The 15,596-nt window shown below is 35.2% G+C and overlaps 2 protein-coding genes across 3 annotated transcripts; one reads left to right on the top strand and one right to left on the bottom strand.

The window, feature by feature from the left end:
- Nucleotides 1–879: 879 nt before the first annotated feature.
- Ave (sterile alpha motif domain-containing protein aveugle) lies at nucleotides 880–1,754 on the bottom strand. Its single transcript, XM_083101491.1, has 3 exons — nucleotides 1,581–1,754; nucleotides 1,371–1,484; nucleotides 880–1,159 (listed from the first exon to the last, which is right to left on the bottom strand). Exons 1-3 carry the CDS (start codon nucleotides 1,617–1,619, stop codon nucleotides 983–985), a joined length of 330 nt encoding a protein of 109 aa, XP_082957617.1. The 5' UTR covers nucleotides 1,620–1,754; the 3' UTR covers nucleotides 880–982.
- Nucleotides 1,665–14,473, top strand: LOC145972697 (E3 SUMO-protein ligase RanBP2). Of its 2 annotated transcripts, none has more exons than XM_083101488.1 (13): nucleotides 1,665–2,072; nucleotides 3,076–3,301; nucleotides 3,403–3,579; nucleotides 3,658–3,970; nucleotides 4,163–4,467; nucleotides 4,538–4,635; nucleotides 4,716–4,836; nucleotides 5,150–11,518; nucleotides 11,720–11,962; nucleotides 12,333–12,689; nucleotides 12,912–13,231; nucleotides 13,762–13,887; nucleotides 14,084–14,473. In XM_083101488.1, exons 1-13 carry the CDS (start codon nucleotides 2,001–2,003, stop codon nucleotides 14,144–14,146), a joined length of 8,790 nt encoding a protein of 2,929 aa, XP_082957614.1. In that variant the 5' UTR covers nucleotides 1,665–2,000; the 3' UTR covers nucleotides 14,147–14,473. The 2 variants fall into 2 exon arrangements, with proteins under 2 accessions (XP_082957614.1, XP_082957615.1); XM_083101489.1 differs by having other exon boundaries at nucleotides 1,740–2,072; nucleotides 3,164–3,301.
- The last annotated feature ends 1,123 nt before the right edge of the window (nucleotides 14,474–15,596 follow it).

The raw sequence follows: 15,596 nt of genomic DNA on the forward strand, positions 1-15,596 counted from the left end.
TGACATTTATTTTTACATATGCATACAAACATGGAATAAATATAGATATTTCTCCAAAATTATTGACTATCAAGCTCAAAAAAACAAATATTTATTTTTTTATTAAAATTTTATATTTCATCCAATTAATTTACACAAATACATCTCTCCCCCCCACACACACACAAAGTTATTGCTTTACAAAAGTTTTTAAATGTCTTATTATATATAAAATAATTTAATAAAAAGTATATATATATATAAATTAAATTAAATAAAAATTTTTAAGACTATTTAACATATATATATCTTATACAATATAAAGTCTGATATATATTATTTATAATACTTTTTGTTTTTACACCAATAAGTTAGCAGAACAAAAATAATTTTATCATCTCTAAAATAAAAATTCATAAAATTAATATTAAAGAGATTTTATTTACTTTATGAAAGAATAAAAGAATACATTATTACTTTAAAAGATAGTTAATCTTTATAAATCTTACAAATCACATATTTATATTAAAGAAACAAAAAATAGAAATATTAATATAACTATATTGTAACGTATTATATTACATGTCATGTGTTTTGTGTTTATCTTATTTATATCAGTGAAAAAAAGCAATAAATCTCATAATTAAACTTGTTCTTTAGATTGCACATTTTTATAATTGGTAAACATCTGCTTATTTTTTCTAGAATATAGTAATTGTTTTTCTCAAAAATTGGAACATAGCACTCTGATTCTTTGCCACACAACCGACATATTTTATATGTTTCATCTCCAATTTTATTAAAAGACTACTTTTGTCTCCATGATTAATCTTTAACAAAGGTCTGCAAACTTTCTGTATTCGTAAGATAAATTATATTAGAAAATAAATACATACACTATTAGAGATCAATCTTCTTTATTTTTGTAAATCATGTCAAATGTATACTATACAATACATATAAAAATATAACTGTAAAATATATAAAAGTTTTGCATGTAAGTTTAGTCAAAATTCATATTATTGCGTCGCTCTATATCCCTAATTTCTAACATATCTGTTTTAAGATGCAATTTCATAATTTCTCTCCATATGTCCATCCTGTGCTGCTCATTATCGACACCAAGCCGCAGCAAAATATTTTCGTTTATTCTTAACAATACTCTTCCCGTAATATCATGCTTAAAAAGAGAGATAGAAACTGTTTTTATTTTCCAATTTATTTCTAACTGCATCGTTTTCAGATAAGAAATTATTAAAAAATCTCGATCATAATATTTTATAATAAATAATATAATTTTATAATAAATATAAATACATTTATTAGAGAAGAAAATGAAATTTGAAAGAAATTTATGGATTGAACGAGCAGATTTGACAAAGAGTGCTCACATGCAGAAACTTTTCATGGTACAGCTGATAATAATCACTGCAATGTCGTCTCAACCACTTTTGTACGTCTAACACATTCCACAAGTATACCGGGCGAGGTCGAGCTGTTTTGTTCTGCAATATGATAAATAATTTATGTCGTAGAAGAAACTTTTATTTCGCGTATGTAAAAAACTTAGCAACAGATATCTCATTGTCAGATATTCTTACTTTCGGTTTATTGTTAGAATTAATAATTTCCTCTACCATATTCCTAATTTTCGACACCGAAGGAAAATATATCGTAATAAGAAGTAACAATAAACAATATCAATATCATAGCAAAGCAAAATATCGCATCATGATTCATAGATGTATACTGTATATGATCAATTCAACGAATGACAGATCTACATTTTTTTTCTTTCGAGGTTCCTAGGGAATATTCGCGTCATCGACCGCCGCGATTGGTGCCATTGAATACAACGAAGCCGTTTGAAAGAGACGTGAGTTGTGCGAGTGAATTCGCGTGCGATGACCGTTGTGGATGAAGTGTACGTACAAATAGTCGAACGAGATTAGTGGCGATCATTAATACGCGACGAGAGAGTGAAGGCGCCTGAACCGGCCGGTATCCAGCCAGCTGACAGCATGTTTCGCTCGAAGAAGGACGTCGATCGTCACGTCCAAAATGTCTTCAGCAAGCTACGAAACGAGAACGAGGTGAGGTTACTTGATCGGTGCGCGAAAATCTACTTTTTTTTGCTCCTCTTCCTCTCTTATTTTCGCACGGCTAACGAACGAGGGTTCCGTATCATTTTTATGACGACAATAACGATCGGCTACATTGATCTGGAACGCGTTATCGATAGCCTACCTCACGCGATATCGTCCCGGCAGATATGATGCATCGGAGACCTTGAATCGTCAAAGCCAGACATGCAACGTACGATGATGGCGAATTTTCGCGGGAAATCGTCGTCGCGATACAATCACCCCTCTCAATGTCTATTTGTGGTAGATTTATTCTTCGTGGAAATCTTGAATCTCGAGTGGTTTTTTTTTACAATTGAGAAGACAAATGTATTTATATTTATTTAACACAGTCACATTAGACATCATATGACATATACATGTATATATACTATGTATGTCTCGTAAGGGCGACGTTTGCCCGATTGCCATCTTTTAAATTGGTTTCAAATATTCGCGATGAAAATATAATTTCGAAATCCTGAATTTCTGATGCAATTTTTTGTCCTTTTTCAGGAAAATAATTAGTAGATGTTAATTAGTAAATTAGTAAATTAATTAGTAGATAATAGTAGATATTTAGTTTTTATTTAAAGTTTTCATTACTTTATTAATTTATTTTAAAGATAAAAATTACTGAAAAAATTGCAAGGGAGAGAATCAGATTATATATGTATATATATATATATATATATATATATATATATATATATATATATATATATAAATATATATATAAAATAAAATGTAATTATTTAATATCATAATAAAAAAATTTATCTGAAAAATTCTGAATATTTCAAATATAATTTATTGTTATAAAAAAATTACGTTAAGTATATTATATTTTTAAATATCTTTGAACTTTTAATTTATTTCTGAATTTGTGTGTGGGTGAATTAAAATCTAATATCTAATATCTCTCTTTAATTTAAATCTAATATCTAATATTGCTCTTTAATTTTGTTTACAGAAAGATCTTCGTTGTTATAATGTTGCCAAACTGTATTATCAAGTAGGTGATTATGAATCCACAAAAAGATATGTATCTAATTATTTAGGAGTACGAGATGGTTCAGCTAGTGCACATAAGTTATTGGGTCAAGCATATGAGGCTCTTGGCCAAAAGGAAGCAGCTTTTAATGAGTACAAAATTTCTCTTGAACTTGAAGGCAGACAGGATGATCTTGTCTTAAAAGGTAAAAAATTAGTATCTGTAAATATTGCTCTTATACTTTAAATATTTTTGCAACAGTGTACAATGGATTTATTATATAACTTTTTTTTTTTAATTTTATAGTATGTGAATTATTGGCTGACTTGGATATAGGAATGGATGTTAATAAAGTAGAATATTGGGTAGATAGAGCTGATAGACAATTTCCACATCATCCAGTAGTTTTTCAATTGAAAGAGAAATTGTTGACTATAAAGAGACCAAACAATAGCACTGAGGATTTCGAAAAACTCATTAAATGTAAATAAATATCATTTATTTGAATAATAAAGATTGATTACTGATAGAAAACTAATATATGTATAAATAATTTTTTAGCTGAATTGATTGCGAGACCAAATGATGTCCAGCTTCCCATAAAATTGTTAAATCATTATATGTTGGAGCGCAAATTTGATAAAGCTTATGAATATGCCGTTAGTGTGGAAGCTGATGTTCGTCATAGAAACAGCATTGTGTGGTATCAGCTACTATACGAGTTATTAACAAAATGTAAAGAGACTAAATCTTTTGATTGGTCCTTCTGGTTTCTCTATATATCTGTATCAGATAGATATGCAGCACTATGTCTTAAGGAACAAGGCAGTGAAATAAAGAAAAGCCTTTCAGAAGCAACACAAGCAGTATTCAAGTATGTATATTTAATAATATATAGTTTAAGTTAAACTGTGTATTATATAATTTGAAAAGTGATAGAATAATAATGAGAAAACTAAAGCTGATAGAAAATTAATTTGTAACAAAATATGGGAATTGCATAAATAATATATATTCTTTATATATATTTATTTTGGTGATGCTTATAAAACAAAAATTATTTCAGTTTTGATCAAAACCTATACGAGATGGAGCTAAAGAACTTTTCTAAACAGCATGCCTTTACGGAGCACTTGTTTATGCATATGTGGGGTCAATTACATTTCCATTTGGCGTGTTTATTACTGCGCAAAACGAAACGCGAACAAGGTAGCTGGAGCGAAGCGGGAAGATTATGTGCGCCTCTGTTATTAATCGCTTTACATATGGCTCCGCTGGAAACGCGTACGAGTATACATCTCGAAGATGACGCATCTAAAAATCAATTAAATATATGGATTAAAGAAGCCGCGTATCGATGCTGTCAAGCTGGTATGTAAGAGACGTCTCGCAAACTTTTTAAACATTAAATATCTTTGCTAATACGTTCCTTTCTTTTTAGGTTATATTCTTCAAAATTATGCCAGAGATGATACAAAGAAGCTATTGGATAGAATTGATAAATTTTGTACAGGACTCTGGAGAGAGCGTATCTATCAGGTATAAATCTAATTAAATTATATGCGAATTTTTTCTAATTAGATATATACTATCTTAAACGTACTTTTGTATTTTTTTAGAGAATTTTCGTAACTAGAACACATCTCGATCATATGCAGAGTTCATTTTTTTGCAACTATTCAGCTTCTGACCCACCTTTACGTTTTTGCACTGCAAGTCAACTAAGACATTACAGTCAAAGTATGTATAATAATTCCTTTAAATATACAAAAATTTTAACAATGCAGATTTGTAGTATAATTATAATAATATAAGTATAGTATAATTATATTATCTATTATTTTATAACATATGTATGAGAATATGTATAATAATACATATACACATTTAAATTACATATTTGTTCTAAGACTTCTGTAATAATAATGAATTATATTCAAAGTTATAATTTTAAATTTAATTTGAGCAATAATTTTTAATCATAAATCATTAAATAAAACAATAATTTAAAACAATCTTAAAATATAATAAGCTCATGATTGATTGTTTACAGTCGCACAAGAAGTATGGCCGTCTTCTTTGCATCATCAAATCTGGTTCGGAATGGAGAATCGACCTCAGCACAAAGACGCTCCATATCCAGATCAATATTCGCGTGTATTTCCATCACTACAATTTTCAGTATTCAATACAAATCAGGCAGCACCTGATACTCTATGTCTTCTCGATATCGACGCATTTCTCAATGCAGCAATACTCTGCTCTTCCGCCGTTCTGGAGGAACAACAACTCGGTAGTTTCATGAATCCTGAGAGATTGCCGACATTGCCGGTTGATTTGACCGCAACGTTATCTACCAGCAATCAAGAAAAATGGTGGTCCGCGGCATATAAAATGTGTTCTAAACGTCAAGATGTAGACAGCGATATCGGCGAACTGCGGCAAGAATTGCAGCAGGGTTTGGAAGTCGTTCGTTGCATTGGCAATCACGGTATGCATCCAGTGTTGTTGGTGCATCTGGCACGCATGTTTCACTATCGCGCTAAGATGATGAAAGAGAAAGATGCGGAGAATGGCTACATTCCTAGATGGGAAACACGTTCCGAGTTGTACTGGACCGCTGTTATACCGCTGTTGGAGAGATTGCAGAATAATCAAACTTTACGTATGTCATCGTCGAAGCTGTTTAACTATCAGGGCAAAGAGATGAATAACTTTGAATTAACAAATGCCCTTGAAGAAGGCAAGTTGTTGCTGGCACAGCGGCTCATGCGCGACAAGCAATACGAGCAGGCAATCGACGCTCTTCAGGCGCTGAAATGTCCGGAGGCATCGTTCCAGCAAGCACAAATCTACAAAATGTTCGCGGACGAGATAGTAAATTCTACGCCTCGTGAAAGTCTAACATCAGAAATGCGATCGCAACACGTCATAATGTTAACGAAGGCAAGAAACTGCTTCTATCTCACATTGGACCGGCTTCGTAGTCCTGGCACGAATCCCAAGCATCCGCTGAATGCTGAGCTTGGTACTCATATCACTGACATCGAAAACGAGTTAAAAAGGATAGATCCAGATCTGGGAAGAGGCGATTTGAGTAGGAATGACATCGATAATATATCCGACGAGAGTTATTCGCCCACTCACAGCGCCGTGGATCATACAGTCACAAATCCAACATTGCTAACTACATTACCAGTCGGTAATAACTCGAATATGTTGAGCACTCCTCAAAGGAATGCTCATCGTACGCCACGTCATGCCAGTACACCATGTAGACTGCAATACCAAGATTACTTGAATCTATCGAAGAATCGTACGGAAGCACGTCCAAGTCCGGAGCGTCTTGATGCTCAAATACGTCAAATCGTGCAATCCCGGGATAATGAGATGCAGGAGCTGATGGAACAAATGAAGAACATGACGATACAAATAAAGACGTTAAATGAGAAAGTGGAAACTCTAACGAAAGAGGTGGTAGAATCGCGTAAAGAAAATCAGAAGCAACAACAGCAGCAGCAGCAGCAGCGTGTACAGCAACAGAACGTCAATCCCGCCGTCGAGCCCGATGATTTCTACGTCCTCGACGATGACGAGTATGCCGATTTGAGCTACCAGAATCAACCAACCGGACCGGCGTCTTCGATTTCCGGAAATATATTCGCATCCCAGCACGCTCGGCATCCTTATTCGTCGCTAGTATATCCTTCCGCGGCTGCCGCCGCCGCTTTCCAAGGATGGAATTATCAGGGTGGAATACCATTTACCGATCCGAATGCTCAAGCGGCTATATCATCCTTATATCCGCATACTGTTTATCCAATGCCAGTGCTGTATCCCAATCAATCAAAAGTGCCGGATAATCCGTTGCAGCAAGGACTTTTCGCATCGACGCTTTCTTCGCAACTGCCCGATCTTATGCCGGCAGCAGCCGCGACGAATCCGCCATTGCAGATGCAACCGCTGCAACAGAAAATCGAGACTCCGCGGACGAAACCTGAGACGACGATAACAACAACGACAACAATCATCAAAGATGCACCAGTAAACAAGGCACCGCCTGTGAACGTGGTTATCACAACATCCGATACACTACCGACCACAGTGCCATCCATTCAACCGACCTTAAGTGTCACAATACCACCGCAGTATCGATTGGGAGGAGGAGCAGTTGTCACTTTTTCCACACCTATAACGACAGCAACTACGGTAACGATAGCTACAGCGTCAACAACAATGACGACGAAATCGTCATCATCGAACGCACCACATTGTTACCAGATTGCCATGCCTTCGCAGGCCACTATACCAACTACTGTCAATTTACCGCCGACTACTATCTATGTAACACCAACTAACATCAACATATCACCAATGTACGCTAATTTAACAACATCCAGTACGCCATCTACGGTCACAACCAATACAACTTTCAGCAATACTTTGTTAAATACTTTGTTAAATGCTCAGAATAATGCTACTAATATTAAGACACTTGATAAAGCAGATAATATCGCCAAGCCTATCTATGAACCAATTGAATCGCCAAACACATCCGCGGAAATATGCGAACAAGAACACGATCCGATACCAGATTTCGTGCCGGTCATACCTTTGCCCGCAAAGGTGAAAGTTACTACCGGTGAAGAGGACGAGGATACTCTATATTGCAGTCGGGCCAAGCTATTCCGTTTTGTCGATAAGGAATGGAAGGAGCGTGGCGTCGGTTATGTAAAACTGCTACGCAATGTAGAGGGTAAGGTACGCTTGCTGATGCGTCGCGATCAAATTCTAAAGATTTGTGCGAATCACATGCTGAGACCAGATATGGAATTGACTCCCATGTCAAACAACAACAAGGCCTTGTTTTGGGTAGCTAATGACTTTGCCGACGAGGAAGTAAAGCTGGAGAAACTTTGTATCAAGTTCAAGACCACTGAAGAAGCGATGGCATTCAAGGAGGTCTTTGATCAAGCGAAACTCGGCTTGACTGCAACATCTTCGGAAAAAATCGCTGATAAAACTTCTACCCCTTCCTCCAATGATTCGTCCCAGATTCACAAAGCACAACTGCAACAAGCTAAGATAATTCCAACAACAGAAGCAGCATCGGACAAATCAAAACCAGGCACGACAACGCTAGGAGGATTTTCTTTCAGTTCAAAACCCATCATTCAGGAAGTTAAAGATGTCGAGGTAACTGACTCTAAGAAATCTGAAGAAGCGCCGAAAGTCAGTCCGTTCAGCGGATTTACGTTCAAGTCACATAATAAATCTGAAATTGCAAAAATCACAACAACCACCGTAACGAGCACCTCGACGCAATCGGCAAAATTTCTTTTCTCAACTCCGGCAACGATTTCGCAGCCCTCTGATTTGAGTGTAACGCCCAACGCATCACCGATATTTACCTCGTCCGCAACGTCTGGTCAGAATTCCACGGCATTGAGGAGACCTCGTTTGCCACCACCTGGCGCTATAAAATCGGGAGTCAACGAAGAAATACAGCCGCAGTCTGAAAATGAATGGAAATTATTTAATGGAACAGCAAGTCTTCAATGTCAATGTAGCAGCAACAGCAAATGGAAAAATAAAGGTACAGGACCAATAATACTATTATTGGACACGAAATCCGGTAAGATTCGTTTGTTATTGACGGACGACAAAAGCTCCAAGGTTTATGGTCATGGAATACCCCTGGATATGGCATTTACATATAAGAACGGTACTACAGTTGTTAATTGGACCGTTCCGGGAGATATCAAGGAACCTGGTAAAACTTGGTCATTACACGCCGCAACCTTCAACATTTCGGAATTAGCTTCACTGTTCTATAATACCATATCGAGCTGTCAGCAAAAGCTAGCCAAGGGCTGCAATCCGAATGAAGTTGCGAAGGAACTTGAGAAGAAAGCATCGTCGAGCGACAACAAGGATCAAAACGTACAGGTAAAGCCTCATTCCGCAACATTGTGGTCACAACTATTCAAGCCGCCAGTTGGTTCCTGGGAATGCAGCAGCTGTTATATTAGAAACAAAGCTACAGATATGAAATGCGTAGCTTGCAACGCTCTGTCACCAGCTTCGACAGCGAGTCACAAGAGCAGCTCTACAATCGCTAATAACAAGCCTATCGATTCCGACAAACTGCCATTGGCAGAATTGTTTAAATCGCCCTCCAGTTCCTGGACCTGTCCGAACTGCCATATCACCAGTTTCAGCACAAACATCTATTGCGTTGCCTGTGATAAGCCTAAGGATCCGTCACAACCGCCCAAGCCGCAGCAGACCAACATCTTCCAAGTGTCTTCTTCCAACGCATCGCCGCCTAAAACCAAGTTCTCTTTCGGTATTCCTAAGGACGCCGCCAAGGAGACTACTGATACCGGTTTCAGTTTTCGGATGCTGAAAACAGAGGATAAAAGTACGGTTGATAGTGCGAAAACGGCCAACTTCGTGTTTGGTATGCCTGTGAAAACCACTACTAACTCGGGTGACTCACCATTTACTTTCGGTTCTCCCACCAAGTCGTTCGGCTTTAACTTTGCAGCCAAGTCACCGGCTAAATCACCTGGCGGTGGCGGTGGCGAGACCAGTGAGGATGAGGTAGTAGAAAGTGAAGACGTTCATTTCTCGCCAGTTATCCCATTACCGGACAAAATCGAGGTGAAAACCGGCGAAGAGGACGAGGAAGTGCTCTACAGTCATCGGGCGAAGCTGTTTAGATTTGACACTACGGTGAAAGAATGGAAAGAACGTGGATTAGGTGACATTAAGTTGCTACGTCACAAGGAGACTGGCAAACTGCGGTTGATCATGCGACGGGACCACGTGTTGAAACTGTGCCTGAATCATCATTTGTCCAGCGAATTAGAGTTCACACCGAAAGACGAGAAAACATGGCTGTGGACTACGGCGGATTATAGCGATGGCGAGATCGAGTATATGCAGTTTGCTTGTCGTTTCAAAACATCCGAGATCGCGACGAATTTCAAAAAAGTAATTGATGATGCCAGAAAGAATGTTATATCTAACTTATCATTAACTAGCAGCAAAAGCGAAAAAGTGGATAAGTCTGCAACAACAAAAACACCGACACAGACAAACTGCTCACCAGTCGAAGAAGTAGAAATCATCTACGAGACCAAAGTCACTTCAGAAGAGAAAGCGGCTGCCTTAGAATTACAGTTACCAGAGAACTTTTATGCTTATAAACAAAAAGAAGATTGTCCCGGCTGCAGAGGCTGTAGAAAACCGAGTATAGTATTATACCCGGATGTTGCTACAACACAAGATTCAACGAGTTGGAGGCCCACATCGGAAGAGAAGACGATAACTTTACTGAAACTCGCTCCAAATGTGACTATGTCGGGCGACTCTAAAAGTATTGATACTACTCAAAATGTAACGCAGCCTACGTCTGTAAAAAATGGATTTTCTTTCACGACACTTAATCCAACAACGTTCATGTCATCTTCGACCACATCGAGCATTTTTGACAGTTCCGCAATGAGCTTTGGTACTGGCGATCTAAAGCTGTTTAACGATAAAAAAACTACAACTTTCTCATTTGGCATGAATTTGCAGTTCAGCAACAGCGAAACCGCGACAAGTACTTCGCTTGAGAATGTCAAGATCTGCAGTCCTTCCAATGTTGAAACCGCGCAAACAACTACTTCTAATACAGCTGTTCAATCGATATTTGGCCAAACGACATCGACCGCGTCCATATTTAACGCCACATTTAAAACGCCTACTTTCAACTTAGATACTGGCAAAAATATTTTCGGCAGCGCCACGAATGCGACTTTGTCGAAAACGTCTATATTCGGAGGGAACAGCGATGGTAATTCCTTCAACGTCGCGAAGACAACTTCTACTGCCGCTACGACGACGAATTCCATTCCGAAGACATCCTCATCGACCATAACTACTACCATGGGAACTGGTTCTTCGTTTGGAACTGGTCTGTTCGGTTCGGCAATCACACAACCAACTTCCAAAGCGAACGACACTACCGCCGCTACATCAGCAGTTAATCTGTCGAATAACTCGGTGTTCAATACTAACACTACCTTTTCCAAGATGACGTTTGGTGCTTCATCATTCGGTAATTCTACAATGACGACAAGCATTTTTAATACAACACCGGCAATGATGACGAACATCTTTAATGCACCACCGGCAACGATGGCGACGAACATCTTTAATGCACCACCGGCAATGACGAATATCTTTAGTACATCACCGGCAACGACGAACATCTTTAGCGCGACAACCACAACGACAACATCAAATGTCTTCGAAACAAAACCGTCAGATAATACCCAAAAAAATGACGACAGCCCTTTCTTCTCTAAGAACACCGTATCGTTTATGGCACTTGCTTCGGCGGCGGCAAAACCAGAAGCCTTCAAAGTTGGTACGTTACAAAATCACGCAACAAAATCATTAATTATTTGCTATTCAAATAGATTGATATTGACATTAATTAAAATTGTTTGTTAATAAAAATTTGTCGTTTCTTCATTAAAAACGTTATCAATAATTTTTACTCTTTTTATATCCAATTGTATAATGTCAAATTTATTATGATAAAATCTTGAATTGATACTTCTTTCAGATCCTAACTTTTCATTCGCCGGTGCGGGATCAGCGGTGTTTGGTTCAAAATCTACCACATCGTCATCACTGAATAGCTCAGCAACTGTTCAGAATAAATCGCAAGATTCCACGCAAAAAGAGGATAATGAAGAGGATGACGGTGAAGTGGATAACGAACAGGAGCACGATCCTCATTTTGAACCTATTGTACCTTTACCAGATGCCATTGAAGTACGAACTGGCGAAGAAGATGAAGAGAAAGGTATATTGCATTAAACATATATTTTTAAATATATATATATTTTATTTGAAAAATTTTTATATCTGTTGTTAAATATCAAACCATCTGACTTATCGAATATATCCTTATCAAGCCAAAGTTATTTGTAGTTTGTATTGTATATACGCTTCTACGCCATTATTTTTCCTTTTAGTTAACAAAGAAAATTTAATTTATCAAAAAAATAAATACGTTAATTATAGGGTCAAAAATTTGTCAATTAATTAGTAATAATATGAGAGAGAGAGATAATAATAAAACTATACTTGCTTAAGAGTGTTATTCACAAGTGATAGATTACAATATCGTCATTTAATCCTAAGATATGATATAATTTAAATTGTGTTTACAGTGTTCTGCAATAGAGCCAAGTTATATAGATACGATAACGCTACGAAGGAGTGGAAGGAGCGCGGTGTGGGTGAAATGAAGATTCTGTATCATGCGGGTCACGGCAGCTACCGGCTACTGCTACGTCGCGAGCAAGTTCACAAGGTCGTTTGTAACTTTCTCCTCACCCCCGACGTGGAGTTTCGTCCACTCTCCACATCGCATCAGGCTTGGATGTGGGCCGGCATGAATTATGCTGAGCAAGAACCCTGCGCCGAACAATTAGCGGTTAAATTTAAATCGTCCGATTTGGCTCAGCAATTTAAGGCGCATATTGATAGGATTCAACAAGAATTGCATGAAAAGAAAAATACTCAAGGTGATAATAATAATCTATGATTTCTCTTTTACACGTTAAGTGCGTTTAGTAATAGTTGTTTCTTTACACAAATATTTCCTTTAATGTGATCGTTTGCTTGTCAATGATATGTACATATATATATGTGTGTTTCTTATTTAAAATTGTTTTAAGAGTAATACTTATATGTAAATTATATAAATTATATAAATACACTTTTTTATGTTGATTTTATCTGCATAGGTGAAAGGTGTGTCGGCGAAGTGGAAGAGAGCGAAGAACACGATCGAAACGACGTGAATGAAGCAGAAGATGACGAAGAGGAAAATGACGAAAATGAGGAGGAAGACGATGAGGATGATCAGGAAATGATACTCATAATTGAGAAACGTGCCACTGTATTTGCAAGATGGCCGAATGAAACTAAATGGGAAATAGTAGGCTTAGGAAATTTGGCGATTCATTATGATTCCGAAATTTACGCGGAAAGAATCTTGCTGAAGCTCGATGACTCGGAGGAGTATGCAAGTAATACTATCATTAGCATGGATTCAGAGATGCAGGTAATAATCGTATTTACAAACGAGTAATATATTGTAAGCCTGTTTTTTCTTCTGCTAATTTTATACGATAAAGTCATAACATGCAAAAATCAATTTAAACAATGACGTTTCTAAACTTTAATGCAAATAAGAGTCTTTCTTTTCCTGCAATGATAGATAATAGAAAGAAAGAAAGAAAAATTTGTAATATAAATGTTAAATATCTTTGAAAATAGACGCGATTTAAGTAATTTTTTATGAAAAGATATGTGAAATAAATAATTTAAATTATATTTGGCTTAATTTGAAGATTTATATCTCGTATTTTTCTGAATTTGAGTGCATTATGTTTTGATATAAATAAACTATCGAGAAAATTTATATATATATATATATATATATATATATATATATATATATATATATATATTTACTAAATACTTATATTTAGTAAAAATATATATATAATTTTCTCGATAGTTAATTAAATTTTCTATGTATTATTATATCTTATTTTTTCTTTTACTTATTAATCTTATGTTATCACAAAGGTGGAAGGCAAAGAATGTATTTGGAGTGGGATCGATTACGCTTTAGAGCCTCCAGTGAGAAGAGGTCTGAAAGCAGTCTTCTCATCGATACAAGCAGCACAAGAAATACATACGTTTTTCGAAGATGTAAGTAAACTTTCGCTTCACGAAAATATTTTTATCATATATATATATATATATATATATATATATATATATATATATATATATATATATATATATATGTGTGTGTGTGTGTGTGTGTGTGTGTACACACACACATATGTATATGTACATTAAGATTGAAAATATGAAAAATGCAAAATGATATATTACTTCGTAGGGAGTGGATAGCGCGAAGCAAGTCGGTGTCGCCGAATATCAAGAAGAAGATTTAGGATCTTGAGCTAATATAAGTAGTTGATAATTGAGAGACAACAGGCATATTATTATTATATATAATTATCTTCCTATTATAATATAAATGTAAACGTGCTGTTTCTTGTCGTTCCTCCTAAGTTATAATGATAAGTAAAAAAAAACACACATGCTAGAGTTTTACGTATAGCTTCGTCTTTCTTTTTTTCCTTTTAGAATCAAGACAGGGATTTGACAAGTACAATAATTATCTGTATACGCATGTGGAGAAGTGCAAATTCTCGTAGTAATAATTTATATGCTACGAAAAAATTTTTATTTATAACAAGAAATAGAAAAGAGACTACATCACATATTTAATATGTTTATTCTTTATACTAATCTATATGAATCTTTGAGTTATTTTTTGTTGGTTTTTTCTTTTTGATGAAATGTGCCAAAACGAAACGTTTTTGTGAATGAAAGCACTTAATTATATTGAACTATATTAAAACTGTGTCAGTAACTCTATCTCAAAAGTATATATTTTTAAATAATTTCTAAAAATTGTATCAGCAACAAATACATATTAAATGCTCACGATAAGATAATAGCACATGGATTATTTTTTACTAATTGATTATAATGATCACATTAAGTCGCAAAAATTTCAAAGTTTATATCAGTTTGATTAGATTGCAAAATAATTACATCACCAAAATTAACAATTATTGTAAATATTAAATCTTATGGTTATATATTTAGTAATAAGATGTAATATTATCTTTCTTGGACTGAAATAGAAATTGTTAAATAAATACCTAATATAGTATACAATACAATATATAATGCGTATAATGTAAAATATTGATAAAATATTTCTTCTAAAAATTGTATTTGTTTAACAGGTAAGTAATGTGTATTATCCTCTCGCAATTAAAAATTTAATATATATTGAAGATATAAAATTGCTGAAAGATTTTGATTAAATTAAATCTACATACATCTATCATTTAAAAAGTTTGTAATTGCAACAAAAACTATGTAATAAAAGGAGCAACCTGTAGTGAAATATAAGCAAATCGCATAAAATTCAATATTTAAAGTGTGTGATATGACAAGATTTTAACTACATTTTTAATATTTATAATCTAATTATATTTATGACAAAAGATGATAGATAAGTGTAGTGAAAAAGAACTGTGGAATATTCTAGTGGTTATTTACAATCATTATCGACATATATACAAGGTGTCTGAATAAATCATGGTATAATAAAGGAGGAGACAATACATACTTCGAATTAAAAGGAACGTAAAAAAAAATATTAAATCAGTCTCATTGAATTGCATAGTTTGGGAAAAGTATTTTCAATATAAAAATAGCATGTATGTAATTGTGCATTTGATTGTCATGATTTATTGAACGTTTAATTTTTTACATGCATATAAAATATATGTACATGTCTACGAGATGATAAAGAAACGAGAAAAACGTCC

This window comes from Camponotus vicinus, unplaced genomic scaffold, assembly GCF_025532165.1.
Source record: "Camponotus vicinus isolate PSW18456_S1 unplaced genomic scaffold, iyCamVici1.0 SCAF_6, whole genome shotgun sequence".
NCBI classification, from domain to species: Eukaryota; Metazoa; Arthropoda; class Insecta; order Hymenoptera; family Formicidae; genus Camponotus; species Camponotus vicinus.